General features: G+C 47.2%; 2 protein-coding genes across 2 annotated transcripts in view; one reads left to right on the top strand and one right to left on the bottom strand.

Annotated features, from left to right (window-relative positions):
- Positions 1–1007: 1007 nt before the first annotated feature.
- On the bottom strand, positions 1008–11094 carry SPCS2 (signal peptidase complex subunit 2). The gene is made up of 5 exons (XM_042793127.1): positions 10987–11094; positions 4050–4133; positions 3553–3713; positions 2013–2147; positions 1008–1266 (listed from the first exon to the last, which is right to left on the bottom strand). The coding sequence occupies exons 1-5, from the start codon at positions 11023–11025 to the stop codon at positions 1080–1082; spliced, it is 606 nt and encodes a 201-aa protein (XP_042649061.1). The 5' UTR covers positions 11026–11094; the 3' UTR covers positions 1008–1079.
- A 1600-nt stretch (positions 11095–12694) lies between these two features.
- Positions 12695–17237, top strand: part of XRRA1 (X-ray radiation resistance associated 1) — a 16699-nt gene continuing 12156 nt past the window's right edge. Inside the window, exons 1-6 of the mRNA XM_042792552.1 lie at positions 12695–13120; positions 13371–13471; positions 14569–14723; positions 14901–14972; positions 15747–15819; positions 16499–16596. Coding sequence (XP_042648486.1) covers positions 13068–13120; positions 13371–13471; positions 14569–14723; positions 14901–14972; positions 15747–15819; positions 16499–16596 — 552 coding nt within the window. The 5' untranslated portion in view covers positions 12695–13067. The remainder of the gene's footprint in view (positions 13121–13370; positions 13472–14568; positions 14724–14900; positions 14973–15746; positions 15820–16498; positions 16597–17237) is intronic.

The following is a 17237-nucleotide window of genomic DNA, read 5'->3' as shown; positions in this document are numbered from 1 at the left end:
CCCCTCCGCACCCCCACATCCCAACTCCCCTTACAGCCCTGCCCCCTCCCATTCCCCCCGCACCCCCTCGGACGCCCCCTGTCCCCCCCCGGCCCCGCGCACCCCCCGCTCCGCCGCCGCGCAGGGGCCGCCCCGCTCCGCCCCTTCCTGCCAGCTCCGGCCCGGCCCCCGGGGCGGGGGGGGGAAGCGATTTAACGGGGAACACCCCCCCCCCCCCCCGCCCCCCCCTCTTTCACCGAGCCGCGAAACGCCCCAGAGATACTCCAGAACACGTTTAACGTCCGTTCTTCCCTTTTATTAAAAAAAAAAACCAACCAACCAAACAAACAACAACAAAAAAAAAAAAAACACAAACCAAAACCCAACAAAAAACCCCCAAAATTATTATTTTTTTTTAAATGCCGTTTTACAGAAGGGCCCGACCAGACACTAAGGAAACAGGCAGCGGGACACAGCGACAGTCACAGCTCAGAAAATCCCTTCCCTTTAATTTTTAACACCTCGTAGATAAACATCACGGGCAAACAAACATCCATAAGTAGTATATAGACTCCCCCCCCCCCCCCCCCATAAGACTTTTATATAAAACCATCCTCTACCCCCAATTAGATAAATAAAAAAATAAAGAAGTCTTGTTTGTGAGGGGACAGTTGTTTTACAGAAGGATTTTGTCCTGAATTCCTAACACAAAAAGGGGAAGGTGACAGTAGTGAAATGCAAATGGTAACAACCTCCCCCCGGGCTTCCCCCTCTCTGGGACACATGGAGCTGTTTGATAAAGCACTGCCAGGAAAAAAAAAAAAAAAAAATAAGTAAAGCAGAGGTAGCCAAGGGAGTGGCACAGACAAGTGTCCCCACAGGCAAATCCTCCTCCAGGGTAGCAGAACCCAAAAGGCAGGCAAATGTCCCAAAAGTTAAAGAAAAAAAAAAAAAATCTTGGCTCCAAGATTAAAAATCCCTCTCATCCAAAATGGAACAGGATTTCAGGACAAAAACAGAGGCAACGATTCACTTTCTCAGCTATTTTAGTTTATTGGTGTTAATTCAGCACGTTCCCAGGAGGCAGGTGGTGTCAGAAATCATTTTATTTTCCTCTCCAGAGCCAGACTATCGTGCAGCTTGGACACCTCCGGCTCGTAGGCCTCCATGACTAACGTCCCGTTGGTATCGAAGAATTTCGCGATGGATTTGGTGAACTCGGCCTCCCTCTGCTGTTTGGTTTTCCCGCTGATGAAAGTCAGCTTCAGGGTGTATTTGTCGTCAAACCTGCAGAGAGATTTCAGAGCGGGATTTCAGTCTGGCTCAGCTGAGATGCCAACGAGAAGCTGATGAGGAAATCCTCATCTTGAAGAGGAAAGTCCTCAGGAGTGGAGGTCCCCCACACAATAAGCCCCCCCATGGATGCTACCAGCTACAAGGTGCAGGCCTTAATCATAACTCAATTAAAAGATTTTTATACCCGATTAATTTTTTTTTTTTTTTTTTTTACCCCCATTTAAAGAGAAGCGAGAACATGAACATTTGCAGCAGATAAGCCCTTGGCTCCGCTCCCATTTCTAGACTGGGACATGGATTTTGACGGAGCACAACAGATTTGTAAGTAGAAAAATAAAGGAAAATATTTAGGGTGATCCTACAGGGAGATACGGATGGAAACAGTGCACATGAGACAGGCGAGCCTGTCCCAGGTCGCTGTTACTTCTGAGCAATAACATTCTGTGGTGATTATTAATCACGAGTTGCCTGGGAAGCTGCAAAGATCACGGCCCAGGAGCTAATCCTTTGCAGAAAGCTCACCTCCCCGGCGCAGAGTCATCCATATTGAAGAGACACCAGTATTTTCCCCCATTTTGTTTAGGAGTTTTCAGAAATGCAGGTTTGTTTTATTTTTGTTGTTTGTTTGTTTGGTTTAGTTTTGGGGTTTTTTTTTTTTGCCCGTACAGGCACACGCACCACAGGCAAACTGGTACCTCTCCCCCTCGCTAAGCCCCGGCTGCAGGAGCAAACGATACCGTTTGAGGCTGGAGGAGAGCTGCCAAACGTCGTCAGGGTCCATCCCCGCGGGGTCTTTTCTGTGAGCTACGAGGAAAATACTCTTTTCTTTGTATGAGGTATAGATAGTCAGGATTCCCATCATCACAAAATATGTGCAAAAAGAGTTAAGGAAACTACGAAGTTGCAATTAGAAGTAGAAATTAGGCAGAAATCGCTTGGATTCCCACAGACACTGTTGGTTTAACCACTGTTCCAAGCAGGATGTTTGGTTGATGCCTCATTAGCATGAGAAATTAAATAATAATCGGGACAGTTTCTTAAATTTTTGCCAAGATGCCTGGAAGTGGAGGGGAAAGCGACAACTCCCTACGTGCTTTCCTGAAAGGGATTTCTCCAGCCACATAAAATGCTTCGTTCGCGAAACCATGAAGTAAAGCGGATATCAAAACAACAAAATACTGTTTTCAATTACTTTGTTAAAATTTTTGGAGAAACATCTGTTGGGAGACAGTGGGAAAAAGTGAGACCAAACGAGTCACAGAATTAATTGCTGTGCATTCCTCCTAAGCATTAATCCTTCTCGGTTTTGGAATTAAAGAATTTTAAGTGCTGCAAGATGAATTATCTCGGTGTTTGTGCTGAAAACCAACCAGAAGAACGATGAAATAACTCGCCCATGATCACGCAGCCGTTAGTGGTACGGTGATTCCCAGCCCAGTAATAAATTTCCAGGGTACCAGTTCCCACTAGCTCAGTGGTACCATTGAAAACGGGCCCGTCAGCCGCTCATGTCACACACATTTCTGTTTTAAAACCTCTACAGGTGTAGAGAAATCAGTGCCACGCTGACCCTCTGAGCCCAAACAGGGAAAAAAACAGTCCCCAGCTGTGCTGTAATACTGGAAATGTAACAGCTGACTTCTAAAGGGAGTTGACATCTAAACAAATGTTTAGATTTCTAAAACTCTGATTTATAGCGCTGCCCTCCTATAGGCAGCGCCTGCTGCTCTTCAGCGGAGGCGCTGGCAAGAATTACCTCCAGTTTACTCTTCACTCTTGGTACCTAACCCGTCATATTAGGAAAGAGCAGATGTGTTTGTAACCAGGCTAGAAGTAGAATTAAAAAAAAAAAAATAACCAACACACAAAACAAACCCCCAAAGCTTTCAAGGGCTGATCTCCTGTTTGAGATTAATGTGCTTAAGCGGAGGAGTCTCTGTGCGGTCGGCGTCTGGGATGGGAGGAATCTGCCCCAGGAGCCTGGAGAGCAGAGCAGCCGCCAGCTCCTCTGACGTGAGCTGAACTGCTGCCCGGGCTTCCACACCACTGCAGGGGAAGGCTGGAGCCCCACATCGCCCAAATTTAGGTGTGTTACACCCAGACAGGCAGGAATTTTGCCATCACATGAGAACCACTTGATTATCAGCTGGTCTCCACATCACCGGAAGTAAAATTCCCACAGGCCTGAGGATGGGAGTACAAAGAAGGGTTTTCTTGTGCTTTATAGGGAAAAAAAAAACCTTTTGGTATAAACAAAACAGCACATGGAAAGGATATGATACAACACAAAAGGCAAGGACAGGTTTGGATTCAGGAAAAGGGTGCAGGTAATCCCAAATCAAAGCTACAATCGCAAAGAGACAAGAGATTGTGCAGATGATGAGGCGGCCGTCGATCAAATGGAAGTTTTCGACGTACTTGTACTTCTCCAGGAGAACCTGTGGGAGAAACATGCAGCCGAGTTTACGTTGTGCTTGTCATAAATTCAACAAACTGCTTCTGGGAAGGATTTAGATAAAACGATCTCGATTATATGAGTAAACTGAGCAGAAACTGCAGAATTCCTGTTTGCACCAGACATCGTAATTGCTGATATTCTAAGCACAAACACTGCTTTAGCCACAGGAATTGCAAGAGATGCTACAGAACCAGTGTGGCTATGGGCACTTCCCAACCAAACCAAAAAAGTTTACAGATTTTTTTAAACTAAATGTAAAAACCGACAAGAACAGAGTGTTTCCCAAGAGGGAGAAATCCGTCGTCGCAGAACATACCTTTTTGGCAGAATCGTCCAAAGAATTTTTCACTGCTGAACCATCCCATTTGTCAATTTTTACTGGCTTGTCATCAATCTTCCACTGCAAAACAGAGTTAAAGAGAATTTGGCACGGGTTAGCTTTTCATTTTAACGTGCTTGCTCATCATATGCAAAGATAAGAGGCAAACCCCAGAAAATACCTGTGTGTTTGGGAAAACCTGACCAGACACTGAGGGAATCTGGGGCCTGTTACACGGCTGTATCACACCACAAGTCACCCCAGCACCAACAAACCTATTACCTTTGCACACTTAAGCTCATGCATCCTGCCACAGGGTACTGAAGGTATCTGGTGAAGTGACTTTTTACATCAGTTTTATCCTAATTCCAATTTTGCCTTTGCTGCTCCCGTTGCCATCCACAGAAAGCATCAGTTATGACAATTAATGGGTTTTTAGCCATGATGTTACAAACAGACTCTTTGGGGACTGATGACAGGAGGAAAATTTCAAGGTACCTTTAACAATCCAGGTACAAGGGGAAAATATAAAGGCACGAAGGAAAAAATGAAGTTTCAGTCAGACCATCCTTCAGAATGAAACCTCTCCGGCTCTTCTAGATTCAGATTTTCCTCAGAAGCGAGTCCTTCATCAATACAGAATCTCAGATACAACAGCTCAGCATTTCAAAGGGATTAGTTTTCCTCTGAACAATATTGGTTTTTGGTGACACTGTTCCTTTTAGCCACAGTCAGACACATGAGTTTGAATCCTGTGTATTTTAAGTTGTCAATTATTTCAAACAGTTGAGTGACTGGAACTCAAATTTCAGCTGTCATTAGAAGCAGTTCTCAACTTCACTCATATTAGTTTCTGCTCCTGAAGCTCACAAGTTGGATTTATTAACCACCTGCCAGAAGAGCTCATTTCCCTTCTCTGGCAGGAATGAAACCATTTTAAAGCAAGATGTAAAACCTGATCTACTTCACCCACACTCACACAGCAAAAAGCCTGTTTCTCCTTCAGGCTCTGCAGGTATGCATGATGAGGTGCACAGCAAATGTCACGTGCAGTAGCTGTTTTACGAGAGACAAAACTCAGCCAGAAGCATTTAAAAGTTGGGACAACCGGGAAAAAGCTCTCACATCAGTGTAAGTTACAAAATATTTTTAAGTGGCTACTTTTTTGTAGCATTTTTTTCCTACGGTTAATTAACACAGGTGACAATTGAAAGCCAAACCCTTTATCATGAAAGAATACAGAAGAATTCTTTCAGCTATTTATTTTTCCTTATAAAAGCATCTACAACAGTTTCACTTCTTGCCCTTTGGAATTCCCAAAGATTAAAGTATCAAGAGCTAGACTAGGGAGAGGAAAAACATACCATTTTTTCCTAATTAGTGAATTGGAGTCTCGAAGTAATAACACCAACACCCAATCCCTCTCTCCTTATCCCACATATCAATCAAAAAAAGCTTGGAAGAAACTCACGGCTCCCAGGTACACCCTCCATTTCCCATGAGGGAGTGGAAGGAAAGCCAACAAGCCTGTTGATGAGGAAATATATGCTGTGTAACAAAACCCTAAACCAGAGTACTTTCCTGAAACAGCACCAGCTACTTCTGCTACAGATTTATTCCTGTAGGGTGCAGAAAAGTCCTGTTATTTTAAAGACAAAATATTGACTAGTAAGACACATGCAGGACGCAGCAGAACTGGATTTGCCAGAGGCTACACCAATAACTGAACTCGTATGTGAATGTGGGGAAATACTCTGTCCTTCATTGTACTCATGCAGCTCGAGGGAAGGCAAGGCATACTGAGGAGGGAAGGCACCATTCAGTCTGCAGAGTTTATTTTTGTTATTGATAAAACCCTGTGAAAAGGCTCAGTCTTTATAGCTGCTCAACCCCTCCCCCTGCTGCTTTTTACAAATAATAAAGAACAAAATGAACGAGAACTTTTTAACAGCACAAGGAACCTCCGCAGACCATCTGAAGCCTTCCTTCAGACCAGATCTTCCTTTAAGCACAGTTGGGAATTTTTTTTGCAAAGGCCACTAAAGGAATCATTTTGAAGAATTAAAAAATATATCTGAACTAATATTTTGAATAACAGTTTTCCACATTTCTAGGGCTAAAGACAATCCTTAGTGTAAAACACAGCAGCATCCTCCACCTTGTTCCTAAGTGAAAGCAAGAATCCAGAGATACTTGGGAAGGTATCACTCAAGTGGTATTTTTGTGATGTGTTTTATGATTATTTAATATTGGAATCTTTGCTTTTGGCAGCTGCATGGTGTACCTGGTATTAAAGCAAAACGCATCTATCTCATCCTCAATGCTCAAGTTTTTAATCAATCTTATTACACCTGGTTTTGCTTCCTAAAGCCAGAGAGGAGGGAAACAAGGCTTATGCTGTAATTTCTTCTCTTCTCCTCCCAAATAAACCCAACAACTTTCTAGATATATTTGAAGATAGAATAGTTGGAAAACACCACTGAGAAAAGCTCAGGAATCAAGAAATAAATGAAAGCCCCGGGGTGTTGTTTTTTTAAAAAAACCTCAAGATTTCAAAGCTATTTTATAGATACCTTGGAAACCAGCCCTGGAGGCACAGGACTGCTAACACTTCACTTGCAGAAGGGATTTGCACAGAGGGGAATATCTGTATGTAAAATGAGTTGAGGCATTGCTGTAATAACATGTATGAGACACTGCTATAGTAACATATATCCTGGAAACCCATGACAGAGCAAGAACTGGATTCTAGCTTGTTGCTCTGTGTCCTGAATCACCTGACACTGGAATTGCCAGATAACATCAGTGATATTTAACTGATACCGATCTCTAGAGCAAACCAGCACTTTCAGAGGTAGAGGTAAAGCCCATATGACATATTTTCCAGAAAAAGAAAAATTCTAATCTTAGATTGTCTAAAGCAACGAGCTGAACCAGCTTCAGTTCTTGTTCAGGCTTCCCTGTGACTGAAGCTGTTCCACTTCAAGACAGCAACAGCTTGACAGTCCCAAGGCGGTTCATGTCAGAAGAGGCCTTGTAACTGTGACACATCTGTGGTTTGGGACTTTAGCCAGGGAGAAGCTTTAGCCCTCCCTTTACCTTGGTCATGATGATCCCACAAGGTTACTTCTCCTGCTCAGACGAGGGAGATGAGTGACAAGTTGTCTCTCACATTGGTACAGCACTGCAGTGCTGTTGCTGCTTCTCCTAATTCTTCCAGGCTGATCTGCAGGACCAAAGGGCTAGGGAGAGGCTGGGACACTGCGCTGGCACCCACGGTGGCAGAGGAGCAGAAAGAGATGCTCAAAGAAAAACCATCAACATCCATGCTACCTCTGTGTTCAGATGTGCATGTAAATGTACACACATCTGTACACTGATGTCTATACACCGGTGCAGCTGTGGAAACAGCTTTAACTGACGGCCATCCCCACGTTCAGCTTGGAGGAGAGGCAGAAATTTGGCCTCTACCACCAAGTGCTCACCCCCACGCAGAGGGGAGAGCCTCCACCCACTCTCGGGTCTGCAGAGCAGCCCGGCCTTGCCTGGGGAGGTGAGGCTGCACCCGTGTCCTGTGGAGCCTGGAAGATGCAAATGAGTCTGCTCCTCCGGCTAGTGGATGGTATTTTTCAACCAGTTAGTCACCTTGAGCAGTTCAGGTGCGGGTTCCAAAGGCTTCGAAAGAAAAGCTCAGATTTTGGTTGCAGCCTAATAAAAAAATAAAAAACAAACAAACAAAAAAAACACAAACAAACCAAAAACCACACACAAAAAAACACAAACCAACCAGTTCAAAACAGTTTTTAAATTTGGGTGTGTTTTGTCATTTTAAAAATCAAGTGAAAGATTATCATACTTGTCCTGAACACATCCTATACTATGAAGGGGAAGCAAATATGGTGTTGTACAGTCAGGCACAGCGAAGAAGTGGATTTGGTACCTGAAAGCATACCTGTGTAAGAACAAGGCTTCAGAGCAAAGGCTGAAATATAGCCAGCGGTTACCTTACTTTAAAACAAATAATAAAATCAGGAATGCAATTTTATAAAGCCGCAAAACCAGTCTGACAGTAGAAGCACGCCAGAGCCCCAGCTGTTCACATCCAGGTAAAGATGCTGCTTGCAGCTGGATTGCCGCAGGGAAGCATTCTGCTGTTAGCTCCAAAAAAAAAAAAAAAAAAAAAAGGAAAAGCAAAACAAGTGCTTGCTTTCTTAGCAGACACCGCAGGATCTGAGACACTCGCAAGGCTCAGTTGTCAAGCTATCACCTTCATTTAAATCCCTTCACAAAGCTCTTTCATAAGCAGGAGGCACAGAAAAATCCTACAGGAGAAATTTCAAGATGTTCACATCTTGATGTTCAGACATGGCACAAACCTAACTTTTTTTTTTTTTTTTTTTCTTTCCCCCTGCCTTACTCCTCCTGCTGCTCCCATCAGCCTCATTTACATCATGTCCAATTTTAACCTGCAACATCTTCTGGGTAGCTAGCTTGTCTCTTCAAATATTGCTCTGAAGTTTATGGTGCACTTTGGGTATTACAAACCTAAGTAATCAAGTAATACAGTAAAAAAGATTTGTGGCTACTGCAAGAGGAGCACCAGTGTAGACTATATAAACTCTTCAAGAGGAATAATGTTTCTGCATCTAATCTGTGTTTTTTATTACACGGATGAAAAGAAAGTAACCTACCCTCCCTAAAACCTAAAATCTGAAATCCTTCAAGCTGAAATCCTTCAAGCTGGGACGCGCAATGCTGCAGCCAAGGGAGGTTGGAAGAGCCTCAGCAGATGATGCACTCCGCCTCCCTCAAGGCATGCAGCTGACATTGCAGCTGATTGCCTTTTCCTGTAGGTTGGGCTGCAGCCGACACAGGAGCAAGTCCCAAACCGCAGGTCTCCACCCCGCCACATAAAATCTAAAATAACTGTGACATTGCACACCGCAAGCCTGGCAGAAACAGGATTTTCAAGTGGCAGAGTTGAGGGAGACCTCGCTGCGCATCAGTTCCCTCCTCTTCCTCTTGAAGGAAGAGTTGTGGCAAACTCCAGCGAGTCAGCACTGCATTCTCAGCACCGACTAGCTCAGCCTCTGACTTGGAGGAAGGCATTCTGGACCTCAAACTCCCCAAAATACCAGTGCTGCCTGACTGTACTCACAATCAACATCCCCCAGTGGCAGAGAGCTCCTTCTGGGGCACAGGAGCAGAAGGCAGTTGCAGCAGGTGGTAGCCAGGAAGTGGTTTCAGTCCTGGAGCTTGCAAAAGCTTTGAAAGTTTAACTCTAGTAGCAGCAGAGTGTGGTTAATAACTTAGTGTTGTGCTAAATGGGTGAAATCTCAAGGTGTCTGAGGACTGTAGCCACTGCTGCACACCATTATGAATTCAGTGGGCATGTAGTGCTGGTTAAGTGAGGAGATGTCAGGAGGAGCTACTTGATTATCACAAACACTGGAAGAACATGAGCAGGTCAAAAAATGGGAGAGTTAAAACAGAAATCTCCCTAAAAAGGGGTAGTTAAAACATGTATCTCCCTAAACCCACCCTGATTTAGCCTACTAGTGAAGCATGAAAAGATACGCTAAACAAGCAACCTGTCCTAGGATTTTAAAGCCTTGCTGATAACCCATTATTTCTCTGTTCAAGAAAAGCTCGAGGAAATTGTGGACCTAAGGCCACAATTCTCCAGATAATACCTCAGCAATTTATACACTGGTTTGCAGAAATGACCATATTTCCTTTAAGTCATCCAGGGGGAGAAAATGAAGGCACACAAACCAGCATGGGGGCAGAGGGAAAAAAAGAACGTTATCAAGTGTATGTTGTTCAGGTAGAAGCCCTGCTGAAACTATTCAATGGTTTCTCACTGGAGGATTAATCTCCCACACCAACAGCATATTTCCCTTACAGACGACTCCTTTTCCCTCTGAAATAACTACCCCTCAGCATCCACAGAACACGGATGTTGTGAAGTTTAACCACAAAGCACTGTCATTTCAAAACCGAAAGCTGAACGCATTTGCAGAAGATAGCCAGAAATATTTCATTAGCATACCTTCCCCTGAAAAAAATCTGCTCAACTACTTAATCTACTATTCTAAAGAAAAACCACCAAATCCTTTAAGATAGTAAAGATAATCTCAAACAGATGCAAGAAAATTATACTCTTTAGAAATTATGAATATACACATATGAATGAAAATCAGTGTTTTCAACTGCAGTCATCCGTATTTTAAAGTTTGCTGGAAAGCGCCAAATACACCACACTGAATACAGCTTTTTGCAGCTAGAGATGCAGACACAACTGTTTCCATCTTCTTGCGGGGGAAAAAAAAATGCCTCCAGGTCTTTAGTTTCAACCACCAGACTGCCAAATACCACAAAGCCGTGACAAACACCCGACTGCTTAAAAGTGGGGCGAGATCAAAGCCACTCTACAAACGAGTTCCTTTAAACTACTGAGACAAGACCCGGCTTATCAGCAGGCTTTCACGGTACGCTCTGCTCCACCTGACAACTCTGCCGTGTCCAGCGTTACTTTTCTAGCAAAACACCCACCGGGAGGAGCGCAGACGTACCGCGAACCGAGCTCCTGTCAGGACGGCTGGGCTAGAGCCAAGCCACGCTGGTAGAAAACCAAACAACCAAACAAAACCAACAGTTTCGCTGCGGCAGGGCCTGCCCGCAGGACGTTTCCTTCCTCCCTCCCTCCCTCCCCGGGGTCTTTTGTGCCGTTTCCAGCCCGGCTCCCTAGAAGAAGAAAGCAGCGAGTGGAGAAGCTCCCCACAGCCCCGCTGAGGCGGGGGGGATGTCCCCTCAGCAAGAAGGCTGACCGAGGGCGGCGGCGGCGGCTCTAGGGACACCGCTAAGGCGAGGAACGGCGGCGCCAAGAAAATAAATCCCCCTCCTTTCCCAAAGCCAGCCCGCAGCGCGGTACCTTATCGAGCAGCCCGTTCCTGCCGCCTTTGGCCGCCATCTTCTCACCGCCCTCCACCCCCGCCCTCGCCGCGCGACCTGTTCGCTCCTGATTGGCCGCGCGCGGGGGCCGACGGGAGCGGGCGGGCGGAAAGGGCTCGCCCCTCCGCCGCTTTGCCCGCTGGGAAATGCAGTCCGCGTCACCCGCCGGCGTTAGGGGTTGTTATGGCAACTGGGAGGCGCGGAGGGGTGGAAGAGGAGGAAGAGGAGGAGGAGGAGGAGGAGGAGGAGGAGGAGGCGGAGGCGGAGGAGGCCGTGCGGGACCCGCTCAGGGGACGGAGGCGGGCGAGCGGCTGGGGTGGCTCCCGGCCCGCGGGGTGAGGGGCAGGCTGCGCCGCCCGGCCGGGCTGCCTGGCCCTGGGGAGAGTGATGGGGGGGAGACATGTGTGGGGCTTCTCTGGGCAGTGGAGGACTGTGAACTCTATGGTCGGCGGTGGGTGGGGCGATGTGTATGGAGTGGGAGTGTCTGTGGTGTCGTGGGTGGGTGTGCGTGAGGGTGGGGTGTGGGAGTCCATCGGTGTGGGGAGGGGGTGTGCGTGGGGTGTGTGGAGGTGTTCGTGTGGGGGGTATATGGGTGTGGTTGTCCATCAGTGTGGGCAGTGGGTGTGCGTGGGGGGTGTGGGGGTGTGTGAGGGTGTTCATGTGTGGGGTATATGGGTGTGGATATCCACCAGTGTGGGTGTGCGTGGGGTCTATGGGGGTGTTCGTGTGGGGGGTGTATGGGTGTGGATGTCCACCAGTGTGGGCAGTGGGTGTGCGTGGGGTGTGTGGGTACGTGTGTGGGGTACATGGGTGTGGGTGTCCACCTGCGTGGCGTGGGTGTGTGAGTCAATAGTGCCTGCCAGTGTGGGGAGAGTGTGGGTGTAGCAGGATGTGTGAGAGTGTTTGTGGATGTTTGTGTCAGGGTACGTGGTTGTGGGTGTCCGCCGGTGTGTGGGGGTGTACATGGGGTGTGTATGGGGGTGGGTTGCGTGGGGTGTGTATGGGTGTCAGTGTTTTGGGGTGTGAAGGAGGTGGGCTGTGTGTTCAGGAGGTGTCATGAGGAGCATGTGTGGGTGTTGACGTGTTGGGTGCACGGGGAGGAGGGTGTATATGTGTGTGGAAAGGGGCGCGTGAGGGTGTTCATGGGTGGTTTCGGGCGAACGTGTGCCTGTGTGGGCTGTCGGGGCGGGTGGTGCAGAGGTGTAACCATGTGTGGGTGTGCGTAGGGTTGCACATCAGGAGGATGTACAGATGTGTGTTAAGTGTTTGTGGGGCGGTGTGCGTGTTAGATGATGGCATGAGCGTGCGTGTGTACGGGAGTGGGGTGTGCGAGGGTGTCTGTGGGTAGCTGGGGTGTATAAGTGTGTGTTGGGGGGGGTGGGTGTAGTTGCAAGACTGTGTGTTGGATGCATGGGTGTATGGGCCCACGTGTGGGGGTATACCCAGTACGTGAGTACATGTGGGCTGTGTGAGTGCTGCGTGTGTGGGTGTTCACGTGAGGGTGTAGATGTGTGGTGGTTTTTTGTGTTAGGGTAGGGGAACCGGTGCAGGGATGTGTGTCAGGAGTGAGTGAGGGTGGCGTGTGCTCATGATGGGGGGGTATGCGTGGGGGGAGCACGTCTGCAGGGGTTTTACAGGCACGTGTCAATTTTGGGCTCCACGTGTGTGTACCGGGGCATGCAGGTGTGTACCCCACACCCATCTCAGTGATGCAGCACCACCGTTGTGCCACACTGAGCATCGCTCTGCGGTGGCAGAGCTGTGACGACACTGCACAGAGGGCTGCACGAACACACGGTGTGCGCCTGTGGCAGGGGAGAGCTACCCCAAATACCAACACCGGGCCTCAACACCGTAGACAAACTGTGCCATAGGATGTCAGAGTGGTGTCTGCATGCAGAGACACCATCAGAGGGCACTGGGGGACCATCTCCTGCTACAGGGCACGGGACAGGAGCGATGCAGCGCCTTTAAAGTTTATTTCCGAGGTTTGGGGAGTGGTGACGAGTGTTTGGTTTTGGTTTTTTTTTTTGTTTTTTTTTTTTTTCTGGAGTCTCACAAATGACAAAGGAAAGGAGACGGGAAGGAGGAATGAGGGGCAAAGCAGAAATCCTGTGAGTTGTCATCCACACACTCCGGTGTCTGCGTTTTGCTATCTTGAGCTGGAAAATAATGCCTGTACTCCTGGCACCTCGTTTACTTCTCCGTTTCAGGAGGTGACGCTCCTCGTGGCCTTGACAGCATTCCTTTGCCTACAGGCTGACACTTCATTTGTGGCTGTGCTTGGAAAGAGCTGTTTAAAGCAAAGTAAGGTTGGAGCCAGTGAAAATTTTAACCCATTTATTTCTTTCCCACTCTCCCCAGGCATGCTGCTGTCAAGATGACTACGACAGGACTGTATAAAATGGGTGATGGAAACAACTATGCAACTAACTGCTTCCCTGCCAGGAACATTTTGTGTGCAAGTAAAGGAGGTGACACTTCTCTGAGTGCTGCTGGTGAAGTCTTCCTGCAGAATAATGTCATGACCATAGGGGCAGGTTCACCACCCACCCTGGTAGTAGGCCAGATAGAGGGTACATTCAGCTGTGGCTTCTTGTATCTACATCACAGTTGATAATACAGATAACAGTTGATAACAGAACTTAAAACAGTGCCCAGAAAGTCTTAAAATTGTTTAAAGCTTGAACAAAATGGAGAGGGCAGGATGTCTAGGGCACATATTAAATGAGGGGTCCAGCAGCCATCTCCACATGCCGGCGGGAAGGAAGCTTCAGGCAGGCACGTGGATAGCACAGTGTGGTCCTCCAGCAGCTGCTCTGAGCTAGAGCTTCTCCTTTTCTGCGGGCTGTAAGAGTCACGCCCATGAAATGCTTAGAAATGGCGGAAATGTCTTCTAACATTTGAGAAGTGGTGGAGAGGTCTACGAGGCTGGCCAGGGGTCTGGAGCACAGGACCTTCTAGGAGAGGTTGAGGGTGCTGAGCTTATTTTTTATCTGGCCAAGAAGAGTCCCAGGGGAGATTGTAGCTTACAGCTACCTGGAGGACAGCTACAAACTCAGTGGCAGATGGCGTAACTACGCCAAAAATTTCACCTTGGAAGGTTTAGGTTGGATGTTAGGAGGAACTTCTTCACTGGGAAGAGATGCAGCTCTGGGCCAGGTTACCCTGGGAGGTGGTGGTATCGCTCGTCAAAGCCACAACTGACTGAGCAAACATTGCTGATGGTCCTGCTTTGGGTGGGAGGTTGGACTGGAGATCTCCAGAAGGCTCTTCCAGCCCACGTTTCCATGTCTGCAACTTATGGCTCCATTAACATCTATAAAGTAGCATGGTCCTCCTCTTCCATGGCTGTGGCTGTAGCTTGAATGTTCCTATCTTAAATTCACGGTCACTGAACATTTTATACTTCAGTATTTCCCAGTATAAGGGATTTTAAAATGATGGATTTCACTGCTGGGCTGAAACACCAGGCAGAGTGCAGCTACTTTGAGAAGGGCACATTTGGAAGGTCGTGTGCTCACCTTGCTGTCTCCTCTGCCTTGGTCCATCGTTGTACCAGGGTCTGGGCGCTGGGTGCTGGCACACAGGGCTGCTCTGAGGGCTTGGACTGGGAAGGGGACCGCTGGGAAGAGACCACAACAGAGGAGAAAGCCCCCAGAGTCTGCCTTCATGGAAGAAAATAATGAAGACAATGTCCTTGATGAGCCATTTCTGGTGGGTGCAGATTTCCTCTGTTCTCCCCACATTCCGCGATCCAAGGAACCAGGTGCCCTCTCACCCAGGGGCAGCTGAGGTCTGGTTTTGGGGCTTAGGTCCCAGGACACGACATACAGAATTTCTGTAGGACTAACCATTTATGTTTCTTTTTTTTTTTTTTTTTTTTTCCTCCAGATGAAGCACCACTGTTTGAAGAACCCCTCCGACCTGTGCTCTGTGAACATAAGCAGCCAAAATCTGGTCTCTGTGAGTATCAGAGACTCAAGGAGTGTTAGAGAACTGCCTTAAAAGTTGAAAACTACCACAGTGGCACATGAGTGTCCAGAGATCAGAGAAGACGTACGTTAGAAGCAGGCATATTTCCTGCACAGGGAACTAGCCAGCTGTGAGCAGCCTTGTATGATTTGTCCTACAAACTTTTGGATTGTGTCCTTATAACCAAATTAACTTGGTCTTCAGCATTTGTAGAGCCTTCCCCGCTTACATCCCCTTGCAAAATGCTGTTCTTTGGGTTTAGGGATATTTATCTCAACTACGGTAGCTCACCTTCAGCTTGAGAAGTGACTTATTTGGATTCATGACTAACTTGCAATGCAAAGAGAAAATGAGCTGAGGTGCTGCTAGGTGTTTAGTGTCTTTTTAGGGTTCCCTCTTGGTGCTGTGAAGGACAGATGCAGATGTGCTAAATTGTAGGGTGGCTATGTTTGCTGGGTCACAGGTAGTTATGAGATATAGGCCGGGAACCCTGTGACACATGTAGGGGAGCAAGGCCAGCAGTGAGGACGTGGAGGAGGCTTTACTTTGGGGCTCAACTAATCCAGGTCTTCTGGATGTTGCTCACTGAGGCAGCTGGGCATTAAATGCATACTCTGAAGGGTGCTCTCCGTAGTCAGAAAACCAAATGAAGACCTAATTGTGGGAAATGCTATGATTTAGGCATGCTGAGAAAAGGAGAGGTCCAGTTGTTTCAGAACAGTTTAGGCCTGGAGCAGAATGGTTTTTCTTTTCTGTATTTTTCAGGCTAAAGAAGATGACTTTGAGAAATTTGATTGTGTTGCTTTTATAAATGCTGCTGAGAACCTGCTGACGCTAGGTAAGGGATTGTGTTACCACAATAGACGCTGCTTTTCAACCCGAGGAAGCTTATGCTTGTCTGAACAAAGGTCTGGAGCTTTACAAAGAGGTTTAAGATACACAGGCAGCACTTCTTTGCAGAATTTCTTCCTTCCTGTTACTGAGCTGAAATCCTTGCAGTAATTCCCTTTATTGTAATGATAATTGTATGCCACTGTGGTATCCTTTTCATTATTAGAAAACAAAGCTCTTTGTAAAGAAAATCCACATTTAATATATAGAAGTGTGGAATAATGAAATAACTTGTCCCAAAGGCTCAGGAGGCTAATGGTAGAGCTGGGAGGTTAATCCAAACCCAGTGTCATGGGCTCTGTTAATCTGAAGGAAAAAAATCTGTTTATAACTGCAAAACGTATAAACTAAATGTGCCATCAGTGGCTTCAAGAAATAATCCAATTTGGAGTGGGTGCAAATTCATGAAAGCAAACCAGATGTCTAAGGAATAGGCTGGTGGGGCATCGTGTATTGTATGGACAACCATCTAACTCATCTGGAATTTTCTTTCAAACGTGCTCACTGATAATACTAGTGCTCTCGTTCTTGCTGGTTTGGGTCCATTCCAGGCCCAGATAAGACACGGTTTGTTCTGTTACTGCTGTTCCTCACTCGCTGAAGTGTTTTCTTTTCCACCCTTGCAGAGCCGTTTCGGAAGTTTCCAGGGCTGCGGGAACTGGAACTTTCCTTGAACGGACTAAGAAATCTGAAAATCACTGCTGGAGACTTCCTGCATTTGGAAGTAAGATGAGGGGGCTCTGAGACCTTATTCATCTCCTCCCAAACATCATGCTGAAGCCTACACGTAGCACTGATGTACGTCCCCGCAGTGTCGGTGCTCTCAAACCGCAGGGCCATTCTCTCTTCCTGCTTCCTTGTGACTCCAGGAATTTCTTTCCACTGTGTCCCTCAAGGACCTTCATATCTTGCTTCCTCCTACAGAGCAATCCCTCACAGATCCACATTGCCACGGGACTCTTTGTTTCCCCTTGTGATGGGTCACCCTCTTTGCTGTAGGATCCTCTCCCTGCAGTGTGTCAGTCACCCGGGGCATCCCTCACCTCCCTGATGCTGTGTGGTCCCCAACAGATCCCTGTCCTCCTCCACACTGTGCTCTACCTCTCCGTGTCTCACCCTCCTCCTCTCCAGTTAGGTGTCTGCAGTTTCTCCAACTTATGGGCTGCCTTTTCTAGCACAGCAAAGGGGTCAGTTCATTTATGTTCTTTAAAAAAAAGACAAAGTGGATCCTAAAAACAAGCAGCTGTGCCTGGTATGATGGCTGTAGTTGTCCTCTCCCTCCAACTTGGTGTGAGTCTTTGCTGTAGAGTTCAGGCTCTGGCTCAGCTGTACTGCCTTTATGTTTGCTTCCTTTGAGGAGGTGTC

The sequence above is a fragment of the Tyto alba genome, unplaced genomic scaffold (genome assembly GCF_018691265.1).
Source record: "Tyto alba isolate M040663 unplaced genomic scaffold, T.alba_DEE_v4.0 Super-Scaffold_2, whole genome shotgun sequence".
In the NCBI taxonomy this organism is placed as follows: domain Eukaryota; kingdom Metazoa; phylum Chordata; class Aves; order Strigiformes; family Tytonidae; genus Tyto; species Tyto alba.
The sequence above is the reverse complement of the archived record's forward strand: the minus strand, read 5'-3'. Positions and strand labels throughout refer to the sequence as shown.

What these genes read in the sequence shown, in the direction of transcription:
- SPCS2 (XM_042793127.1), bottom strand. Translation starts at nt 11,025, where the DNA reads ATGGCGGCCAAAGGCGGCAGGAACGGGCTGCTCGATAAG. An exon ending in TGGACGATTCTGCCAAAAAG is followed by an intron (nt 3,714 to 4,049) that starts GTATGTTCTGCG and finishes TTTCTCCCACAG; the next exon opens with GTTCTCCTGGAGAAGTACAA. An exon ending in CTCTCCTCCAGCCTCAAACG is followed by an intron (nt 1,267 to 2,012) that starts GTATCGTTTGCT and finishes ATCTCTCTGCAG; the next exon opens with GTTTGACGACAAATACACCC.